Source organism: Loxodonta africana, chromosome 23, assembly GCF_030014295.1.
Source record: "Loxodonta africana isolate mLoxAfr1 chromosome 23, mLoxAfr1.hap2, whole genome shotgun sequence".
In the NCBI taxonomy this organism is placed as follows: Eukaryota; Metazoa; Chordata; class Mammalia; order Proboscidea; family Elephantidae; genus Loxodonta; species Loxodonta africana.
This window is the reverse complement of record NC_087364.1, coordinates 17,966,219-17,989,813: the sequence shown is the minus strand read 5'-3', so window position 1 is coordinate 17,989,813 and position 23,595 is coordinate 17,966,219. Positions and strand designations below refer to the sequence as shown.

The following is a 23,595-nucleotide window of genomic DNA, read 5'->3' as shown; positions in this document are numbered from 1 at the left end:
AACCTTTGCAGAATCCAAAACATCGAAATATTACAAAGCATCTTCTCAGACCACAAGGCAATAAAACTAGAAATCAATAACAGAAAAACTAGGGAAAAGAAATCAAATACTTGGAAAATGAACAATACCCTCCTGAAAAAAGACTGGGTTATAGAAGACATCAAGGAGGGAATAAGAAAATTCATAGAATGCAACGAGAATGAAAATACTTCCTATCAAAACCTCTGGGACACAGCAAAAGCAGTGCTCAGAGGCCAATTTATATCGATAAATGCACACATACAAAAAGGAGAAAGAGCCAAAAGCAGAGAACTGTCCCTACAACATGAACAAATAGAAAGTGAGCAACAAAAGAACCCATCAGGCACCAGAAGAAAACAAATAATAAAAATTAGAGCTGAACTAAATGAATTAGAGAACAGAAAAACAATTGAAAGAATTAACAAAGCCAAAGCTGGTTCTTCGAAAAAATTAACAAAATTGATGAACCATTGGCTAGACTGACTACAGAAATACGGGAAAGGAAACAAATAACCCGAATAAGAAACGAGAAGGACCACATCACAACAGACCCAAATGAAATTAAAAGAATCATTTCAGATTACTACGAAAAATTGTACTCTAACAAATTTGAAAACCTAGAAGAAATGGATGAATTCTTGGAAAAACACTACCTACCTAAACTAACACATTCAGAAGTAGAACAACTAAATAGACCCATAACAAAAAAAGAGATTGAAACGGTAATCAAAAAACTTCCAACAAAAAAAAAGCCCTGGCCCGGACGGCTTCATTGCAGAGTTCTACCAAACTTTCAGAGAAGAGTTAACACCACTACTACTGAAGGTATTTCAAAGCATAGAAAATGACGGAATACTACCCAACTCATTCTATGAAGCCACCATCTCCCTGATACCAAAACCAGGTAAAGACATTACAAAAAAAGAAAATTATAGACCTATATCCCTCATGAACATAGATGCAAAAATCCTCAACAAAATTCTAGCCAATAGAATCCAACAACACATCAAAAAAATAATTCACCATAATCAAGTGGGATTTCTACCAGGTATGCAAGGCTGGTTTAATATCAGAAAAAACATTAATGTAATCCATCACATAAATAAAACAAAAGATAAAAACCACATGATCTTATCAATTGATGCAGAAAAGGCATTTGACAAAGTCCAACACCCATTTATGATAAAAACTCTTACCAAAATAGGAATTGAAGGAAAATTCCTCAACATAATAAAGGGCATCTATGCAAAGCCAACAGCCAATATCACTCTAAATGGAGAGAACCTGAAAGCATTTCCCTTGAGAACGGGAACCAGACAAGGACGCCCTTTATCACCGCTCTTATTCAACATCGTACTGGAAGTCCTAGCCAGGGCAATTAGGCTAGACAAAGAAATAAAGGGTATCCGGATTGGCAAGGAGGAAGTAAAGTTATCACTATTTGCAGATGACATGATCTTATACACAGAAAACCCTAAGGAATCCTCCAGAAAACTACTGAAAGAGTTTGGCAGAGTCTCAGGTTATAAAATAAACATACAAAAATCCCTTGGATTCCTCTACATCAACAAAAAGAACACCGAAGAGGAAATAACCAAATCAATACCATTCACAGTAGCCCCCAAGAAGATAAAATACTTAGGAATAAATCTTACCAAGGATGTAAAAGACCTATACAAAGAAAACTACAAAGCTCTACTACAAGAAATTCAAAAGGACCTACTTAAGTGGAAAAACATACCTTGCTCATGGATAGGAAGACTTAACATAGTAAAAATGTCTATTCTACCAAAAGCCGTCTATACATATAATGCACTTCCGATCCAAATTCCAATGTCATATTTTAAGGGGATAGAGAAACAAATCACCAATTTCATATGGAAGGGAAAGAAGCCCCGGATAAGCAAAGCATTACTGAAAAAGAAGAAGAAAGTGGGAGGCCTCACTCTACCTGATTTCAGAAGCTATTATACAGCCACAGTAGTCAAAACAGCCTGGTACTGGTACAACAAGAGGCACATAGACCAATGGAACAGAATTGAGAACCCAGATATAAATCCATCCATGTATGAGCAGCTGACATTTGACAAAGGCCCAGTGTCAGTTAATTGGGGAAAAGATAGTCTTTTTAACAAATGGTGCTGGCATAACTGGATATCCATTTGCAAAAGAATGAAACAGAACCCATACCTCACACCATGCACAAAAACTAACTCCAAGTGGATCAATGACCTAAACATAAAGACTAAAACGATAAAGATCATGGAAGAAAAAATAGGGACAACGTTAGGAGCCCTAATACAAGGCATAAACAGAATACAAAACATTACCAAAAATGACGAAGAGAAACCACATAACTGGGAGCTCCTAAAAATCAAACACCTATGCTCATCTAAAGACTTCACCAAAAGAGTAAAAAGACCACCTACAGACTGGGAAAGAATTTTCAGCTATGACATCTCCGACCAGCGCCTGATCTCTAAAATCTACATGATTCTGTCAAAACTCAACCAGAAAAAGACAAACAACCCAATCAAGAAGTGGGCAAAGGATATGAACACACATTTCACTAAAGAAGATATTCAGGCAGCCAACAGATACATGAGAAAATGCTCTCGATCATTAGCCATTAGAGAAATGCAAATTAAAACTATGATGAGATTCCATCTCACACCAACAATGCTGGCATTAATGCAAAAAGGGCAAAATAATAAATGTTGGAGAGGCTGCGGAGAGATTGGAACTCTTATACACTGCTGGTGGGAATGTAAAATGGTACAACCACTTTGGAAATCTGTCTGGCGTTATCTTAAACAGTTAGAAATAGAACTACCATACAACCCAGAAATCCCACTCCTCGGAATATACTCTAGAGACACAAGAGCCTTCACACAAACAGATACATGCACACCCATGTTTATTGCAGCTCTGTTTACAATAGCAAAAAACTGGAAGCAACCAAGGTGTCCATCAACGGATGAATGGGTAAATAAATTGTGGTATATTCACACAATGGAATACTACGCATCGATAAAGAACAGTGACGAATCTGTGAAACTTTTCATAACATGGAGGAACCTGGAAGGCATTATGCTGAGTGAAATTAGTCAGAGGCAAAAGGACAAATATTGTATAAGACCATTATTATAAGATCTTGAGGAATAGTAAAAACTGAGAAAAACACATACTTTTGTGGTTACGAAGGGGGGAGGGAGGGAGGGAGGGAGGGAGAGGGTTTTTTATTGATCAATCAGTAGATAAGAACTGCTTTGGGTGAAGGGAAAGACAACACTCAATACATGGAAGGTCAGCTCAATTGGACTGGACCAAAACCAAAGAAGTTTCCGGGATAAAATGAATGCTTCAAAGGTCAGCGGAGCAGGGGCAGGGGTCTGGGGAACATGGTTTGCGGGGACTTCTAAGTCAATTGGCAAAATAATTCTAGTATGAAAACATTCTGCATCCCACTTGGAAATGTGGTGTCTGGGGTCTTAAATGCTAACAAGCAGCCATCTAAGATGCATCAATTGGTCTCAACCCACCTGGAGCAAAGGAAAATGAAGAACACCAAGGTCACACGACAACTAAGAGCCCAAGAGACAGAAAGGGCCACATGAACCAGAGATCTACATCATCCTGAGACCAGAAGAACTAGTTGGTGCCCGGCCACAATCGATGACTGCCCTGACAGGGAGCACAACAGAGAACTCCTGAGGGAGCGGGAGATCAGTGGGATGCAGACCCCAAATTCTCTTAAAAAGACCATACTTAATGGTCTGACTGAGACTAGAGGAATCCCGGCGGCCATGCTCCCCAGACCTTCTGTTGGCACAGGACGGGAACCATCCCCGAAGACAACTCATCAGACATGAAAGGGACTGGTCAGCGGGTGGGAGAGAGATGCTGATGAAGAGTGAGCTAATTATATCAGGTGGTCACTTGAGAGTGTGTTGGCAACTCTTGTCTGGAGGGGGATGGGAGGATAGAGAGAGGGAAGCTGGCAAAATTGTCACGAAGGGAGAGACTGAAAGGGCTGACTCAATAGGGGGAGAGCAAGTGGGAGTATGGAGTAAGATGTATGTAAACTTATATGTGACAGACTGATTGGATTTGTAAATGTTCACTTGAAGCTTAATAAAAGTTAATAAAAAAAAAAAAAAAAGACAAATCCATTGCTGTCAGGTCGATTCTGACTCAGCGACCCTAAAGGATAGGGAAGAACTGCCCCATGGGGCTTACAAGGAGCACCTGCTGGATTCGATCTGCTAACTTTTGGTTAGCAGCCAAGCTCTTAACCACTGTGCCACCAGGACTCCTACATGCAACAACTTGATAATTCTCATCAACAAGCAAAATTAACATACATGGTTGGAATTCAGGATCTTTATCTTTGGAGAGCTGTTGACTAGGAGGCGTTACAAAGGACGGTTTGCATTGCAGGTGATATTCTCTTTCTTGATATGGGTTCTAACTACACATGTTTGTTCACCCTGTGAAAACTCATGAAATTGTACCCATGAATTTTCTGTATGTATGCTGTACTCTAATAAAAAGGTTTATAAAATTATTTGTATATGCATTGGTGCTATTAAATGTGAAGTAGATTTGATACTTTAGTACTTCAAATTCCATTATAAAATTAGTAACTTACAGAGTCACCGAGCACCTGTTATGTGGTAGGAAGTAGACACACACTTCCATTTTCCCACAACCGTATACAGTAGATGATGTGATCTCCAGCTTACAGAGATGAAAACCGTGGCTCAGAGAGAGGAAGTGACTTACCCAAAGTCACAGAACTGAGATTCAAACAGAACTCCATCTCATCTCTGTGTTGAAGCTGCTCTTTTTCTTGCTTTCATTCTTTAATAAGTAGTTGCACTGTTGTTGGATATTCAGCTGATGTTCCACCGTGACGGTCTTTCTCATCTAATGTTGTATCACATAACCAAATGTACTTTGCGGCTTTCCCAGCTGTGTTTCTGGTACTACCCATCCATTGTCTCATATTGTCTAACCTATTTGTCCAGCTTTGTTGTTGTTGTGTTCCATCGAGTAGATTCTGACTCATAGTGCCCCGTAGGACAGAGTATTCTGACTCATAGTGCCCCTGTAGGACAGAGTAGACTGCCGCTTATGAGTCAGAATTGACTCAACAGCAGTGGGTTTGGGTTTTTTGGTTAATCTTTACAGGTGAAGATCGCCAGGTCTTTCTCTCACAGAGCCACTAGGTGAGTTTAAACCGCCAGCCTTTTGGTTAGCAGCTGAGCTTTTAACCATTGAGCCCCCAGGGCTCCCTATTAGCTAGTAAGGGCCATTTTGAATTGCATGTCCCTTTTGAGAGTGGTCAACTCTTCTTAAGGTTGAGAACCTTAAAACCCAATCCACCTTTTGCTGTGGAGTCAATTCCCATTCATAGCAACCCTAGAGAACACAGTAGAACTGCCCCATAGGGTTTCCAGGGAGCGGCTGGTGGATTCAAACTGCTGACCTTTTGGTTAGCAGCCAAGCTCTTAACCACTGTGCCACCAGGACTCTAATCACCTTAGTCACAGATTTGAAAGAAGAAGAAGAAAAAAAAAGATGTCAAAGTACAACAGACTAGGGAAAGAAGGGATTGTTCTACATAAGTTGGCGGGCTTTCCTACTTGGGTATTATATCTAAGTGACAGTTTTATAGTTCTTTTTAAAAGTATCTAAGAACAGAAAAGCACAGATGCCATTCATTTCTCCTTTTTCCCCCTTAATTTTCAGAGGTGTCTGTATGCAGATGAAGGCAAGCATCAATCACTTCCAGTTTAAAGATGTACGTCTTTTATTTTCTTTTTCCAGCCCATCCCCACCTTGTTACAGTCTCTGGATGGGTTGTGTTTAGCGAGAGCTACGCGTATTTTCCTGGCGAACGCCTTTGCGGAAAGGCAGCGCTAGGGCTCAAGCTCATATTTCAGATGCATGGAAAAAGGAGGGGTATGGACGGTGTATCCAAAATAAACAGATGGTTGCCTTGACAGTCTGTAAGAGGCTCTCTCATGATGGCTTTTCATGGTTTTCTTTTGGAATCGATAGTGAGACACTGATACAAGTTTTCTCCCGTCGACCTGCAAATGGCACCGTAGCTCACAAGCTGCGTGAAATGCCAGGATGCCTCTGTGGAGGTGCTACCTGCAGTTAGCTCAGCTCCGCCGAGGTCCCATGCCCTGTCCCTTCAGAAATGTTCCTGAGACCTGTTCTCAAGGCTTACTGCCTGTGTTCTCTGTGGGGCAGTTCTACTCTGTCCTATAGGGTCGCTATGAGTCGGAATGAACTCGACGGCACTGGTTTGGTTTTGGTTTGGTTTGGACTGCCTGTGTTGCGGGTGTGAACGTAAGGCCCAGCAAGGGGGCTGTCTTAGTTATCCAGTGCTGCTGTAGCCAAAATGCCACAAGTGGGTGGCTTTAACAAACAGAAATTTATTTTCTCACAGTTTCAGAGGTTAGAAGTCGGAATTCAGGGCACCAGCTCCAGGGCAAAGCTCTCTCTCTCTCTCTGCTCTGGAGAAAGGTCCTTTTCTCTTTTGAGCGTCTGTTCCTTGGCAATCTTCATGTGGCATGGTGTCTGTCTTCCCCCATTTTTGCTTGCTTGCTTAATCTATTCATTGATATCTCAAAAAAGACTGATTTAAGATACACCCGACATTAACATAACAAAGAAAACTCATTCCCAAATGAGATTATAACCAACACATTAGCAGCCAAGTGCTTGATTACTGCATCCCAAGGCTTTTTACCACTCGTTTAGCCACAACCCATTGCCCTCAAGTTGTTTCCGACTCGTAACGACACTATAGGACAGAGTAGAACTGTCCCATAGGGTTTCTAGGGAGCAGCTGGTGGATTCAAACTGCCGACCTTTTGGTTAACAGCCGAGCTCTTATAGGGGTTAGGATTTACAAAATGTTTTGGGGGGACACAATTCAATCCATAACAAGGGCCCAGCAGGGAGGCCCCATATGTAAGCAATTATTACTACGTTTAAACCTGGATGTCACAGGCAAGAGCAAGCTTATAGAAGGACATGCAATCCCAGAGGAGGAGAAAACGAACTCCAGATGGGCAGATCGGGTAGAGGCCCTGGAGAAGATGAGGGATGCTGACCAGGATTTGGGGATCAAGGTTGACAGGAGGAAACTGAGTCTGCCCAGGGGTGACAGAGAGGGTGGGAGAGGGGAGGACTGGAATGCAGGTTTAAGAAGGACACCTATTGCTGTCTAGTCAATTCCTGCTCATAGTGACACTATAGGACAGAGGAGATGTGCCCCATAGAGCACCAGTTCTTTCTCCCACAGAGCAGCTGGTGGGTTTTAACCATTGACCTTTTGGTTAGCAGCCAAGCTTTTAACCACTTGACACCAAGGCTTCTTTAAGAAAGACAAGGAAACATAAATAATAAAATTGAACATTTGAACACTGACTTATGTACATGGTTTCTACTACATCAGTTTAAAGTTATTGTACATTTGTTTGTAAGTATTCTTAAAAAAAAAAAAAAAAAAACCACTGAAGTAGATCAAGCTCCAAGCTGTGAAATGCAGGGCAATGCCATAAATATGTTTGAATTCCCTTTTACATTTTTCATGTGCTGAGATACCTTATCCAGGTTACAACACAAACTTACAATTATGCTAGGAGCCCTGGTGGCACAGCAATTAAGCACTCAGCCGCAAACCAAAAGATTGTTGGTTTGAACTCACCCAATGGCTCCACCGGAGAAAGACCTAGCCATCTGCTTCCCTGAAGATTATAGCCAAGAAAACCCTAGGGAACTCAGTTCTACTCTGTCACATGGGATCCCTATGAGTTGGAATCAACACAAGGCACCCAACAACAAACAACAATTTTGCTAGCCTTGAAGATAAAAGGCTCAGTGATTACAATGCAATTAATAAACACAGTGGTTAGGGACATAGCTTTAGCATCAGACCTGAGTTCAAGTCCCCGCTCTATCACTTCCTAACTTTTTGCATCCCTAACAGGTTATGTAATTGCTGAGCCTCAGTTTTCTTATCTATAAAATGGACATAACAGTAGTGCTAATTTCACTTACTACATGCAAGCCCTAAGCCCAGGGCCTGGCATCTTTCTCCAAAACACAGAGCATTAGTAAAGCTTTCTCTGAAGAGATACTGAATTGCACACATGGAAAATGTCAAATTTACAAATGTTTTATTCTCTATTTTTTTATAGCAATTAAAAAACAAAGACACAGGAGCCAACAAAAGGAGCGCCCAATGGCCAGGTTAGTTAGTTAGGTGCTGTTGAGTCAGTTCAGCTCACTGCAACCCCACGTGACACAGTAGAACTGTCCCATAGGGTTTTCTAGACTGTAATCTTTATGGGAGCAGATCTCTAGGTCTCTCTGTAGAGCCACTGGGTGGGTTTGAACCACCAACTTTTTGGTTAGCAGCCAAGCACTTAACCATTGTGCCACCAGGGCTCCTTCCCATTGATTAAAGATGGCATACATTGAGCATCTAAAAGGAATAATAAACCCTGGTGACATAGTGATTAAGAGCTATGGCTGCTAACCAAAAGGTTGGGAGTTCAAATCTACCAGGCACTCCTTCAGAACCCTATGGGGCAGTTCTATTCTGTCCTGTAGTGTTGCTGAGTCGGAATGACTCGATGGCAGTAGTTTTTTTTTTTTTTTTAAGGAATGATAAGCGCAATTGATTAAAACACATTCTATATATTTTTTAATGAGCTTAAAATAATGTTTTGAAAAGAAGTGAGAGGAAGCCAAAAAAAAAAAAATTTAATAAAAACAGCACCGAGTCTTTATTTAGCATATCAGCACTTAAAAGGAAAGAACCAAGCATTTATCTTGCCTTGTCTGCACAAAATGTATTGCAGGGAATTGAAATCACCCCAGTTGATAAAGAAAAGTCTTTTTTTTTTTTTACCATAATATAAAAATTGCAACAAATAGATGCAAAAAAAATCATGTTGCAACTCTGATGAGTCAGGTGATAATGATTAACAGGCGAAACCATGAGATGGAAGGTTGATGGGGAGCTTTACAGTGGAGGAGAGGAGGCCCTTGTACCCCGTTCTGTGACAGCTGCACTAAGACTGGGACACCTGGAGTTGATGGGCTTCCTGGTGGGATGCAATGAGGCCCGCAAGTGAGGTACTGCTGCCCAAAGAAATTAGATGTGAATCTAATTCAGCCTGGAGAACTAAATTTTATTTGCAGGGCTGCAGGAACAAGGGAGAGGGCAGTGTTGTTCAGTGGTAGAATTCTTGTCTTCCATGTGGGAGACCTGGGTTTCATTCCCAACCAATGCAGCCACCACCCGTCTGTCAGTGGAGGCTTGCGTGTTGCAATGACGCTGAACAGGTTTCAGCGGAGCTTCCAGGCTAAACCAGACTAGGAAGAAAGGCCTGGAGATCTATTTCCAAATAACAGCCAGTGGAAACCCTATGGGTCACAACGGTTCGATCCATGAGGCCGCCGTGAGTCAGGGGCAGACTCCATGGCAGCTAACAAGAGCAACAACAACAGGAGCAGTTGAGGTGACATTAGAAGGAAATAACCAGGAAAATCCAGAATGTGGGACATTCCACAGGACAGCTGACCCAGTTTCTGAGCAAGTCAATGACTTGGGGGCATGGGGGGAAAGGAGAGGGGGAGGAGTGGGGACCATTGTAGATAAAAGACTTAGTATAATATGTGGGCCTGGTTGAGATCCTGCTTCAAACAAACCAACTCACAGGTTTTCTGGTTTTGTTTTTTTGTTTTTGGAGAGACCAAGAAAATTTGGTTATAGACTAGGTATTAGATGCCAAGGAAATGCTGTCAGTTTTCTTTGGTGTGTGAATGGCATTGTGGTTATGTACGATATTTTCCATAATTCATAGCAACTCATTCTAAAGTATATAAGGCTTTGCTTTAAAATACTTTAACAAAGAAAAAAAGAGCGAAAGAGAAAAGGGACAAGTGAAGACAAGGTGACAAAATCTTGGTAATTGCTGAATCTGGGTTATGGGTATATTTTTAAAAAGTAAAAAAGGGATAAAAACCAGTACCACTGACCAACGAGTCAACTCCAGCTCATGGAGACCGCATGTCTGTCAGATTAGAACTGTGCTCCATACGGTTTTCAGTGGCTGATTTTTCATCAGGCCTTTCTTCCGAGGTGCTCTGGGCGAGCTTGAACCTCCAGCCTTTCGGTTAGCAGCCAAACACATTAACCATTTACACCACCCAGGGACTCCCAAAAAGAAAGAAAGAAGGAAAGGGAAAGGAAGAAAAGAAGGGATAGATGAAACAAGTGTGCCAAAATCTTGATAAACACTGAAACTGGAAACGGGTGTATGAAAGTTCTTTGCATTTATTCCTTATTTAAAGAAAACAAGCAAGGCAATTTTAGGACACTGGTATAATTTTCAAATTCTAGGTCATTTGCACGAAGATCATACCCCGTGTCAACTGCAGCAGTGCTGTTTAGGCTGGACTGTGCCAAGCCCAGTCTCCTGCCCTTTAATGCCCTCTGTGCACCAGAAGAGAAGCTACACCTTATCTTTCTCTGTGTCGCCTCCCCAGTCTCATCCCTAATCTCCTGTAGGCAACCATTTGAGCCAGCATTCTCAGACATCTCCCAAGAACAACCAGTAATTTTCAAGTACAGTGTAATCGAAATTCTAATTTAGAAAGAAACAGTTGCCTAAGGCGAACTATCTGCAGAAAGACAGTCCTGCCCAAAGAAAGCACCCTTTACATTATTACGGGGAGAAGTTGAGCTTCTTGGAGCATCCCCACTCCCACTGGTCCCTTCTACAATAGGGGCTTTGCTCTGTCCGTGCTTAATCAGAGCCTTAGTGTGCAGGACAGTCTGCCTCAAGGTGAGCGCAAGTCACCACTTCTGCAACATAAAGGTTTTCTCTCAAGGTTTCAAAAATCCAAGAAACAGGTTCAAGCTCAAAGTTCTGTGAGCTTTTCTTCCTCTGAGAGGTCTGCCCAAGAGATTCCCAAGCTGGCTGCCAAGGTGGGCAAGTCTGTCTGAGAGGAAGGCAGTTCTGTTTCTCCATGGCCCTGCAGAACCCAGGCCCAGGGCTCGCTTACTTTTTGCTGTTGTATATATAGAGAGTACTAACCGCTATACCACTATGGCGCGTCACAAGAGGGAAACCCTGGCGGCATAGTGGTTAAGTGCTGTGGCTGCTAACCAAAAAGTCCAAAGTTCAAATCCACCAGGATTATGCCACTCAACAGCAATGGGTTGGTTTTGGTTGGTGTAGAGAGCCATTGCCATTGAGTCAATTCCGACTCATAGCGACCCTATGGGACAGAGTAGAACTGCCTCATAGGGTTTCCAAGGAGTAGCTGGTGTATTCATACTGCCAAACTTTTGGTTAGCAGCCAAGCTTTGAACCACTGCCTCACCAGGGCTCCATATATATTTGTTGTTATTGTTGGGTGCTGTGGAATCAATTCTGACTCATAATGACCCCACGTGACAGAGTAGAACTGCCCCATAGGATTTTCTAAGCTGTAACTTTTATGGAGTTCAAAGGGTCCCTGGTGGCGCAGTGGTTAAGCGCTTGGTTAGAACCCACCAGCCACTCCTCGGGAGAAAGATGTAGCAATCTGCTGCAGTAAAGACTACAGCCTTGGAAACCCTATGAGGCAGCTCTACTCTGTCCTATAGGGTTGCTATGAGTCAGAATTGACTTGATGGCACTGGGTTTGGTTTTTGGCATATATATTTCTAGATATATATACTATATAATATAAATTATATATAATACATATTATATCACTAATACATATATAATTATATATATATACCCATTGCTGTCGAGTCTATATTCAGACTTAAAGTGACCCTATTGGACAGAGTAGAGCTGTCCCATACGATTTCCAAGGAGCAGCTGGTGGATTCGAACTGCCGACCTTTTAATTAGCAGACTGAGCTTTTAGCCACTGTGCCACCAGGGCCCCGATTATATACATGTTAGAGATTAATTATATGTATTAGAAAATATTTAGTATATATAATACAGTATATCTAACATATATTTAGAAATACGTATAGTTATGTATTTTATATATACTTGTTAAGTGCTGTCAAATCAGTTCCAACTCATAGCAACCCTGCGCGCAACAGAACAAAACACTGCCTGGCCCTGCGCCATTTTCACAATTGTTGCTATGTTTGAGCTCATTGTTACAGCCACTGTGTCAATCCATGTCTTGTCTTTTTCTCTAACCCTCTACTTTACCAAGCGTGATGTCTTTCTCCAAAGTATGTGAGACAAAGTCTCACCATCCTCGCTTCTAAGGAGCTTTCTGGCAGTACTTCTCCCAACACAGACTTGTTCATTCTTCTGCAGTCCATGGTAGATTCAGTATTCTTTGCCAACACCATAATTCAAAGGCATCAATTCTTTTTCAGTTGTCCTTATTCATTCGAACTTTTCCAGCTTTCACATGCATATGAGGCGATTGAAAATACCATGGCTTGGGTCAGGCAGAAAACTCTGGTGGCCTAGGGGTTAAGTGCTACTGCTGCTAACCAAAGGGTAGGCAGTTTGAATTTGCCAGGTGCTCCTTGGAAACTCTATGGGGCAGTTCTACTCTGTTCTATAGGGTTGGTATGAGTCAGAATCGACTCGATGGCACTGGGTTTGGTTTGGTTTGGTTTTGGGTCAGGCGCACCTTAGTCCTTAAAGCAACGTCTTTGCTTTTCAACACTTTAAAGAGGTCTTTTGCAGCAGATTTGCCCAATGTGATACGTTGTTTGATTTCTTGACTGCTGCTTCCATGGGCATTGATTGTGGATCCAAGTAAAATGAAATCCTTGTCAACTTGGATCCTTTCCCTGTTTATCATAATGTTGCTTATCAGTCCAGTTGTGAGGATTTTTTTGTTTTCTTTATGTTGAGGTGTAATACATACTGAAGGCTGTGGTCTTTGATCTTCACCAGTAAGTGCTTCAAGTCCTCTTCACTTTCTGCAAGCAAGGTTGTGTCATCTGCATAATGCAGGTCCTTAATGAGTCTTCCTCCAAACCTGCTGCCACATTCTTCTCCATATAGTCCAACTTCTCAGGTTATTTGCTCAGCATGAATATTGAATAGAAGTGGGAGTGTTGGATCAAAGGATATGTACATTTAAAATTTTGATAAACCCACCCACTGCCGTCAAGTCAATTTTGACTCATAGCAACCCTATAGGAGAGAGTAGAACTGCCCCACAGAGTTTCCAGGGAGCACCTGGTGGATCTGAACTGCCAATGTCTTGGTTAGCAGCTGTAGCACTTAACCACTACGCCACCACAGTTTCCTTAAAATTTTGATGAAACCAAAAACCCAAACCCAGTGCCATCAAGTCGATTCTGACTCATAGCGACCCTATAGGACAGAGTAGAACTGCCCCATAGAGTTTCCAAGGAGCGCCTGGCAGATTCGAACTGCTGACCTCTTGGTTAGCAGCTGTAGCACTTAACCACTATGCCACCAGGGTTTCCAAAATTTTGATAGGTACAGCCAAATTGCCTTCCTGAAAGACTGTACTAATTTACCTGCCTATACCTGTTAGGGAAACCCTGATAGTATAGTGGTTAAGCGCTAAGGCTGTGAACCAACAGGTCATGGCAATGGGTTTATATATATATATATTATATATACACCTATTAGCTTTAAAGAAAGGTATGAACCTGTTCTTTCAAGTTTAGGGCAAACATTCCAACCTGTCATTATGCAATCACAAAATATTCCCCTGCTTTCTATGAGCAAATCCGAATAGCCTGTGCTACTTTATTAAAATACTTGGAAAATCTCAGGAAGTTCATAAAAATCGCCTTATTTTAACAACTACTGTTTGCTATGAGTTGGAATTGACTCGAGGGCAGTGGGCTATTTGGTTTGCTTGTATAATGAGGCAAATTTAGTGCCCAAAAATGTAATTTTATATGTCTGTGGATGATAAATTTCAGAATTTCTCCTCTGAGATACCAGGACATAGAAAGGTTAATCTTGTGTATATTTGTATTTTTTTGCTTTCAAGGTTATGAGGATATCTTTTTAAATACCAGGTCTCTTTTCAAAGGAGACTTTTGCCCCCTCCCACCCCCACCCTTCTCCCATTTTGATTTTTAACAATTTGAAAGATAGCCAATTGCTGAGAAAGATCAAGTCCTTTAAGGCTTTTATGCCTAGGAGAAATAATATCTGCCCCCAACCCCACCCACCCCCATCTTCATCATTTCATCCGCTTGAATGGCTTGTGTATGTCAGCCTAGGCAATCAATTTCACAATTCCAGCTCAAATATAAAGATTTCATCAAAGAAGGCAAATTTTGTTCACGGCACACAAATTCAAAAATGAGCCCATAGCAGTGGGAGCAGGCTAACCAATATCCTGGCAGGGGGCGTTCAGTTTTGGGCGAGATCAAGCAACTACCTCACATTTGCAGATCTGTTTACCTATCAGAAAAATAGCAGCCCAGTATTTGAGCGGAGCCAGGTCCTTCTCAGCCCCCCTGCCCTTTCTTTCAAGTCTCCCTTTGCGCCCGAGGATGGTCTTTTGTGTTCCCATCCCTTCTCCAGGCGTGTCTGTTGTGTGCGGAGAGGCAGATCCACCAAGGAGAGGAGGGAGCGGCCGCCAGGGGCAGGCTGGCCGGCCTCTTAGGAAGCCGGAATTGGTAAACGCTCCGTTATTCTGCGACTATTGATTTGCCTCACTGAGGATTCCAGTGGCAAAGTGACCCTCCCTCCTGCCTGTCCCCTCCCTTCCTTGCTCCCTCCCCTCCTCCCGCAGTAGGATCCTAACGCTGGCGAGCCCGGGCTCCTCCTCTCCTTCCTCGGGCTCCTGAATTCCCGAAGTTATTAGGAGAAATAAGGTAGCGGAGGGGGCCACATGGAAGTTGTGACAGCTCCCAGAGGCTCGCCCCTTTCGCGTGTGTCATCCCTCGGCTTAGGAATTACCCGCTGACACGTTGAATACAGGAGTCCCCTTTCCAGCCAGCCTGCCGGGATGGGCCATTGCTGCTGCAAGCCTTATAACTGCCTTCAGTGCCTGGACAAGACGGTACTTTGCCTTCTGTCTCCTTCTTGTTTCCCCCCTCCCCCTTTGAAAGGGCAGAGATAAAGCCTGGAGCCGGCAGCCCACCACCCTTCGTTCTCCTTAGCATGCCTGTGCGCTTTGTTGGGGAGAAGGAGGCTCCCTTCCTGGCTTCCAGTGTGCTGAATCCTGAGTGGTGCTCAGAGAAACACTTGCTCTCACATACTCTGCAGTGCCTTACATAATTCTCTGTTCCTGCAGGCTCAGATGGAACTGTTGCATTTTCCTGAAATAGTCGGGCTCTGCAAAAACATCTTGAAAATCCAAACTACCCAACCCTGGGGAGATTTTGAATGCATTTTCATGGACGTGCAAAACCTAAGGTGGTCCGGTGGGGGGATTTAGATTAGCTAGACGGATTTCTCTTTGCCAAGGGCTAACTTTGAAAGTTTACCACTATTTTTTCAAAGCAGCATCGATTCTTGTCATTGACATTCCTAAGGCCGTGAAAGAAAGCTTAGGTCTTTTCTGTGTACTTTCTTATGTCACATAGGAGGGAATAGCGTAGAAACGAAACTTACGGAGCCAAGAGTCTGAGGGTGTGTTTCAAGTCTCACTGGGAGGAAAATTCACAGCCAGGGAACTGAAAATAGAGAGTGGGAACGAGAATTGTACGCCAATTCCACCACAAAGCTTTTCTTTGCTCTTGACATTTGCCTAGTCTGTGAGCTGGTGGTATAGGGCAGGTATCAGAGAGGCTTTCAATTTCACTACTAGAAATATGTTGCCAAGAACTCACATCTGTCTGATATATTTTATTATTGAGCACGTTCAGGTTTCTCAAAATGTATGAAATGAGATTTAATAAGAAGTTGAAATTGCCTCCTTTCTACCCATATGGGCATCAGCTGTCTAGATAGCTTGAGGTACAGTGGGTGACCAGGTGATGGAAATGATGATGACAATATAAAACTCATTACAAGACAGTCACTTGGGAACATATTCATTATCAGCTCTGCTTATGAACTTCGGCCTGAAGTAGGGGTACCTGTCACCTAGGATAATTACACTGGCACCCAAGAAGTCACTTAGTACTTTTCTTTCACTAGAAATAACAATTTCAATGGGTTTGACTTTTGCTATGGTAAGTACGAGCTGAAATATTTATACACGCCTTTATGTGCTTTTAACAAACGGAAATAGAAAACATTTGCTCTCTCTTGCCTCCAAGTCCAACATTGCCGTGATTAATAGGCCCTTTTCCAAGAATGGAGCTCTGGTGGCGCAGTGCTTAAACGCTCAGACTGCCAACCAGATCCCCAAGAATCTGTCCACCTGTGGACTCAGCATGGCCCAGGATCAAAAGGTGGGCAGTTCAAATCCACCAGTCGCTCCTTGGGAACCCTATTGGGCAGTTCTACTCTATCCTATAGAGTTTCCATGACTCGGTATCGGCTCAACAGCAATGGGTTTTGGTTTTCCAAGAGCAGTGGTCACAAAAAGGCTCTGAAGAAAACTTTGTAACAATAATTATAATAAGAAGGAAGGATTTGCCCCATGTACAACAATATTAGGGGCCCTGGTGGCTCTCAGTGGTTAACAGCTTGGCTGCTAACCAAAAGGTCAGAGGTTCGAACCCACTAGCCGCTCCACAGAAGAAAGATGTGGCAGTCTGCTTCCACAAAGATTTACAGCCTAGAAAACCCAACGGGGCGGTTCTCCTCTGTCACATGGGGTTGCTGTGAGTCAAATAGACTCGACAGCAATGGGTCAGTGGGGTTACAACAATATTATCAAGTTCATATTCATAGACCCTGGTGCAAAAGTTTTAGAGAAACTGTAATATGGCAGGCCTTTTTTGTTGGACAAAATGTATTTTTAGTAAATCCTTCCTCATTTTTGTTCCAAATAAGGTTCATGAAAATAAGAATAATCCCTGTGTCACTCTTTAATTCAGAGATTTGGAGGGATAATTAAATGCTATTTGATTTCTTTAACCCAGCGATTGTATCTTTCAGATGTTTTGGCTTTGAAACTCCAAACTTAATACAAAATTACTCCTTCCCGATGAAAACTTAAATGCTTACACTGTATTGATCAACTTTTTCATAATGTTCACACTCCCAGTTCTTGATATTTCCTTGCTATGTTTTAGAGCAGTATTTCGTCGGCAGTTTTATAGACGTTATCTACATAGATGTTGTTTTCGGAAATTGAGGGCTTTAAAAAAAATGTTGTTTTCGGAAATTGAGGGCTTTAAAAAAAAATGTTAAAAGTCATTAATTAAAAATTTGAAAAGTCATTGTTTTATTTAGTTGCTCACTTTTCAGGATAACTTCGTAGGCGGTATGCTAAAATCATTTGTTTATTCAATAGTTACTTATTAAGCCAGGCTTTGTATACTAGGAGGATTGTGGGTTTTTACTCCAAACTCAAACTCTAGAAAGCAGTATATATTTCAATCCCGGAGTAAAACTCATCAGTCTCTTAATCAACTCTAACATGGTTAGGGAGAGGCTTCATAAAATTGTTGATAAAGTCATTCCTTATTAATTTACCTAGCCTAAATAATTTTTATTTATTTATTTATTTATTTAATAAACCTTAAGAAATAATAATTAAAAAAAAATTTCCTCCAGAACTTAAGAAGTTCTTCAATTTCATAACTATATGATCATTACAAAATAGAAAACTTCAACTACTTCAAAAAACTAAAAAAAAAAAAAAAATTGTTTTTAAGTAGTTCAGATAGCTAAAGATGTTCTAAAGAAGTGTTTGGGCAATTTTAAATAATCAGTTTTGGAGATGGGGCTAGAAACACAAATCTGAAGCCGCTCTCTTGACTTTATGTAATTTGTTAGGGAAAACTATAGAGGCTACCTAGAGTATAAAATGAATAACAATTTGTTCAATGAACAAATGGGTTTTAAAAGCTGACTGTTTCAACTTATAAAAACCTATTATTGACAATTTTATTGCGATTTACTCTGTGCCTGGTTATTTTGGAAACTATCAAAGAATTCTTCAAAGACACACACAGCCTGCCCTAACAGAGTTTACCAGTTATTGTGGTTTGGTTGTGTTTCCACTTATTCCAGAAAAATTACAAGTGGGCTAGGTAACAGTAAAATACCCATTAAAACTCATTGCTGTCGAGTCCAATCCAACTCATAGTGACCCTAAAGGACAGAGTAGAACTTCCCCATGGGGTTTCCGAGGAGCACCTGGTAGATTCGAACTGCTGACCTTTTGGTTAGCAGCCATAGCTCCTCACCACTACGCCACCAGAATGTCCAAGGGTAACATACATAGGACAGTTAGACATTGGCCCGAGACTGGAGTATACTTAAGGGAAAGTTACGTGAGACTGATCGTACCCGTTTCTGGAATGTAGGAAAAGGGGAAATCAGTGCTGGAATTATGAGCAAGGCTTCTTGGAAAACAGTGGAACATGAATCGCACTGTGCAGTGGGGTGGAATTTTAATAAATTAGAGAAGGAATGCGAATCAAAGTACAGAGTGCATAAATAAAGGTGTCAGCCCAATTCGACGAAAGATGAGAGGGAAAAATCTCAGCAGATGGAAAAATATTTTCCAGCCTGTGAAAGCTAGACCCAGGTTTCTTAACTTGGGTTAATAACAAGTAGGGAGTCTTTTTGGGGTTTTGAGCTGAGAGGCAATCTAGAAAGGCTCGTCTAAGAAAGATGTGGCCCAGGAAGGCCACTGATACCCCAGATGGATCCCACTGGTATCCCCAGATGGATCCCATTTGTACCCCCAGATGGATCCCCAAGGATCTGTCTACCTGTGGACTCAGCATGGCCCAGGATCAAGCCATCAGCCCTGCACATACAGAAATCCCTTATCCTTAACCTTCCAGAAGTGATCCTTCTTAGGAATGCTGACCTGGTAAATCAGAAAGACAACTTGTTTTGTTTGTTTTTTTTAAACTATAAAAAAATAAAACTGACAAAGGAACAATAACAAGCCTGATGAACGTGCTATTTCTTTTTAGAGTCAAAAGTCTAGCTTCTTAAGAAGCCAGATTATCACAAGGTGTCTTGATGTAAATGTGGTCTGAGCCAGACGGTTGTGTTCTGTGTCTTGTCTTTCCTTGCCCTTGAAATGCACTTGGGAAGGCTGAGTGATTGTTTATGCGGCCTGGGGCCTGCCTATGCTGAGCTTTCTTTGCTGACCTATTCCCCTTGTTCTTTCTTGTCCTGTGTTAATAGATTCGGCCAGTTCTTAGTCAAGTCTAGCTGGTTTATGTACTTTCCTGTTCCTTTAGGGATGACTTTGCATATTTCTACCCTGACCTTTTGTATGTTGATTATAATCTCAGAGACTAATCTTATTTACCTTTTTTACCTGAATTCCTGGTAGGAGTGGGAGATGGGAGAGGGCACTTTGTTCTTCCTCCTGAATATGCCTGAGTGTTAGCTGCACCACCACCCCCGCCCCCCAACATGAACAAGGGAACGTAACGCTGCCTGGTCCTACACCATCCTCATGACCAGTTTCGGATAAGACCATTGTGATCCACAGGACTTTCATTGGCTAACTTTCAGAAGTAGATCACCAGGCTTTTCTTCCTAGCCTGTCTTAGTTCTGGAAGCTCCCTCTGAAACCCGGTCAGCATCATAGCAACACGCAAGCCTCCCCTGACAGACAGGTGCGTGAAGTACGTTGGCCGGGAATCAAACCTGGGTCTCTCCTATGGAAGGTGAGAATTCTGCCTCTGCACCATCACTGCCCCCATGTCTGGGTGGTCTGACAATAAGAAGTTTGGGAAAGCGATTAAAAGGCGGTAGAATCCAGAAATGTCAAGAAACTTCTAAAGCGATACATACCCAAACCCAGTGCTGTCGAGTCGATTCCAACTGATAGAGACCCTATAGGACAGAGTAGAACTGCCCATAGAGTTTCCAAGGAGCGCCTGGTGGATTCGAACTGTTGACCCTTTGATTAGCAGCCATTAGCACTTAACCAGTACGCCACCAGGGTTTCCATAAGTGATACGTAAATGGATTAAAAATCATAATACTGGCTGATTATTTTCCATTCTTCTGTACTTAATCTGAGATCCAGAATTTCCCAACATTACTTCTTGGGATTAGCATTCCTCTACTTTCCAATGTAATCCGTGGATGACCTGATATAACTGCAGCCCCTTAGGTAAACCAGATGTTTCTTTAACCAGTGCCTCTCCTTAGTATGTACAAAAACTGAGGCTGGAAGTATGAACTTTTAAGCTTTGTCGCTCTTATTCTTTCAAAACTAGATACGGCTTTGCTCATTTTTTACACAGATAGATATTGAAGAATGTTAAACGTGAGAGAGACTTTGTCTTCGACCAAAAAAAAAAAACCCTGTTGCTGTCAATTCGATTCCAACTCATAGCGACCCTATAGGATAGAGTAGAACTGCCTGCCCTGTAGAGTTTCCAAGGAGCACCTGGTAGATTCAAACTGCCGTCCTTTTGATTATCAGCCGTAGCACTTAACCACTGCACCACCGGGGTTTCCTGTCTTTGACTAGTCTTTGTTCAATTTCATTTCATAGTAGAAAAGCAGATCATTACACAGGAATAGTGGCCTTATTATTAGTTATATGTGGAAAAAAAAAACTTATTGGTTAAGTCAAGATGAAGTATCAGTACTGCCTTCAAGCCGTCGTAACAGAAATGAAAAACCAAAGGTCAGTCACGTCCCCTGGGATTCTTCCACAGAGCCGTATTATGAATCTGGCAAAGCATCGTAATATTAATATTGAAAATGAGTGTGGTGTTCACAAAAGGTGGTAGGAAAACAACTCTGAAGATTTATATATTCCGTTGATGTCACCTTGTAGCCAGTTCATTCTGAAATATGAAAGAAAATGTTTCCCTATTAAGACTGTTAGGAATTAATCAAAACTCAAAAGAAATTGCATCATAAGGTCTATTCCGAGCAGTTAATCTATATGCATACAGGGAGATCGTTCTGATTTCAGAAAAAAAGCTGGTTACAATAAGGTTTATAAAGAGAAGAGGAAGGAAGGAGAAAAATAGAAAATCAACCATTGGCTAATCTTAACAGGATTGACTGAACCATGCCTTGCCCCCTTTACTGAGGTCCACTGATACCAGGCTACTTCTGGCTTAGCTGCTAATCACTTGGCCTCCATCCACCTGCAACTGTGAAACTTTCTGAGATTGAAAATAGGAGAACCTAGAGTATTCTTCAGGAGCCGAGGTGGCATGGTAGTGAAGTGCTTGGCTGCTAATTGAAAGGTTGGTGGTCTGAACTCATCCGCTCTATGGGTTTCTATAAAGGCTTACAGCCTGGGAAACCCTTTGGGGCAGTTCTGCTCTGTCCTCTAGGGTCGCTGTGAATCAGAGTCTACTTGACAGGTTTGGGTTTGAAGAGTCTTTTTCTTTAAATCAGGAGGAAATGGCTTGTTGACTATCCTTTTCTAGCAGGATAATACAAATTTGCTGTAGAGAAGTTTCTGGCTGGCTTTTCCAGTTTGGGTCAGACTTTTTATGGTTAATAATTTTTAATTTTCTGGCTAAAAAAAACCTTAAAAATCAAAGTAAGATGCCTCTTCAACAAGGCAAAGTTCTACCACCTTGAATTAAACCCTAATTGCAATTTCCAGAGCCCTGGGTAAAAACAGTTTTGCTTCTGCGAAGAATAAAAACTTCCTCTTGGTAATTTAATGTATATATATATGCCACATTTGAATTTTTACAGTAAAAAAGACCCAGAAAAAAAAAAAAGAGAGATTTCCTCAAATACAAGAATTCTATAGCTCTCTGAATTAACTGCCTGCTCTGGTTCTCTTTCTTTAACTTGGGGAAGAAATGGCCCAGCGCACATGGTTGACATTCCCTGATTGTCACTGATGTCAGAGCAGACTAAAAATCTAGGCGAGATGACTTGGGAGTCTTTGGGCTTACACATAGGGGTTCTTTTATTTGTTGTTAGGTACCATCAACTCCAACTCCTAGCAACCCCATGTGACAGAGCAGGACTGTCCCCTGGGGTTCTCTAAGCTATAATCCTTACAGAGCCGGATCGCCAGGTCTTTTTCCCACAGAGCCACTGGGCGGGTTCAAATCGCCAGTGTTTTGGTTAGCAGACGAGTGCTTGACTGTTGCACCACCAGGGCTCCTCTGAGATATAAGGAATGTCATCATATCCAAGCATAGCATGTGGTGGCACACTGTTGTTGTCGGGTGCTGTCGAGTGGATTCTGACTCATGGCACCCCCAGGTGACAGAGTAGATCTGCCCTATAGGGTATTCTAGGCTGTAATCTTTTTTTTTTTTTTTTAATCTTTACAGGAGCAAATCACCAGGTCCTTCTACCTTGGAGCCGCTAGGTGGTTTCGAACCGCCAACCTTTCGGTTAGCAGCCAAGCGCTTAACCATTGCCCCACCAGGGCTCCTTATTTTTATTTACAAATACGGTCGCTATGAGTCAGAATCTATGGCACCGGGTTTTTGGTTTATATATGTATGTCTTTCTTTAAAAAAAAAAAAATTGCGTGGGTAGCAGGGAGCTGATAAAATCTCTCAGAACTATTGACTTTGGCGTCAGTCTCCCCTGTAGCCAATCAGGAATTCTTGCAGGGCAGACAGGGGGCAGAAACTTGGAGAGGAAAAGAGAAGATACCATCTGGTGGGAGTGGCAGAGGTCTTCAGAAACAGCCCCGGGTGCTTTTTTTGTCTTGAGGTCTCCCAGCCTATGCCTGAGGGCTCCCTTCACCCCGCCCCCACCCCGTATTCATGCTTCTGGTCTCAGCTTAAAGCTCCGCAACAGCCTTGTCCCGTTGATTTATATTACATTGTTTTGTAATTGCATAGTCATTGGAATGACTTTCTTAGAGACTCTTAAGCTCCCTGAAGACAGAAATGTCCCCAAGTGCCTGGCACAACGTCTGTCTGGTATATAGTAAAACAGGCACTCAGTAATATGGGTTGGATTCAAAAAACAGAAAACAAGACGGTTGGAGTGATTCCATGTGTGGCAGAGTTGAACTGCACTCCATGAGGTTTTTGATTTTCTGGAAGTAGATTGCCAAGCCTTTATTCTGAGGCACCTCTGGGTAGACGTGAACCTCCAACCTTTTATTTAGCAGCTGACCACATTAGCTGTTTGCATCACCCAGGGACTCCTGGGTTTGGATTAGTTGGAATGAAAGCATCTCACATTCACCGAACATTCAGTTTTAAGGATAAGCAAGCCATTCTGCTCTCTTCCTGTTCAAGCAGGGGTCGCACGGCTGAAGCCCAAGTGTACTGGCCGTGCGGGTGATGCTAACAAGGAGAGGAGGCATCTTCACTTCCTGTTTCCACCAGGTTCACATGGGGAGCATCAACCATCTGAACAGATAACTCACACTGACCACGCAGGTTAAAATAACAGAGTGTGTCCGCCTAGCGGTTTTACGGTTTGCCAGGCTTCTGTAGCCGAGAAAGGTAAAAGGCAGCATTCCCTAACAGTTTTTGAGAGTCCTCAGGTTTGAGAAGGAGACCTAGTGGTGCAA

The 23,595-nt window shown here is 42.2% G+C and overlaps 1 protein-coding gene across 2 annotated transcripts in view; it reads left to right on the top strand.

The window, feature by feature from the left end:
• The window catches only part of MTUS2 (microtubule associated scaffold protein 2), a 711,801-nt gene that overhangs the window by 599,094 nt on the left and 89,112 nt on the right, over positions 1-23,595 (top strand). Inside the window, exon 1 of one of the 2 annotated variants that reach the window (XM_064275290.1) lies at positions 14,741-15,090. The exons of the other annotated variant lie outside the window; for it this stretch is intronic. Coding sequence (XP_064131360.1) covers positions 15,037-15,090 — 54 coding nt within the window. The 5' untranslated portion in view covers positions 14,741-15,036. Of the gene's footprint in view, positions 1-14,740; positions 15,091-23,595 lie in introns of those variants that run through there. 2 annotated transcript variants of the gene reach the window in all.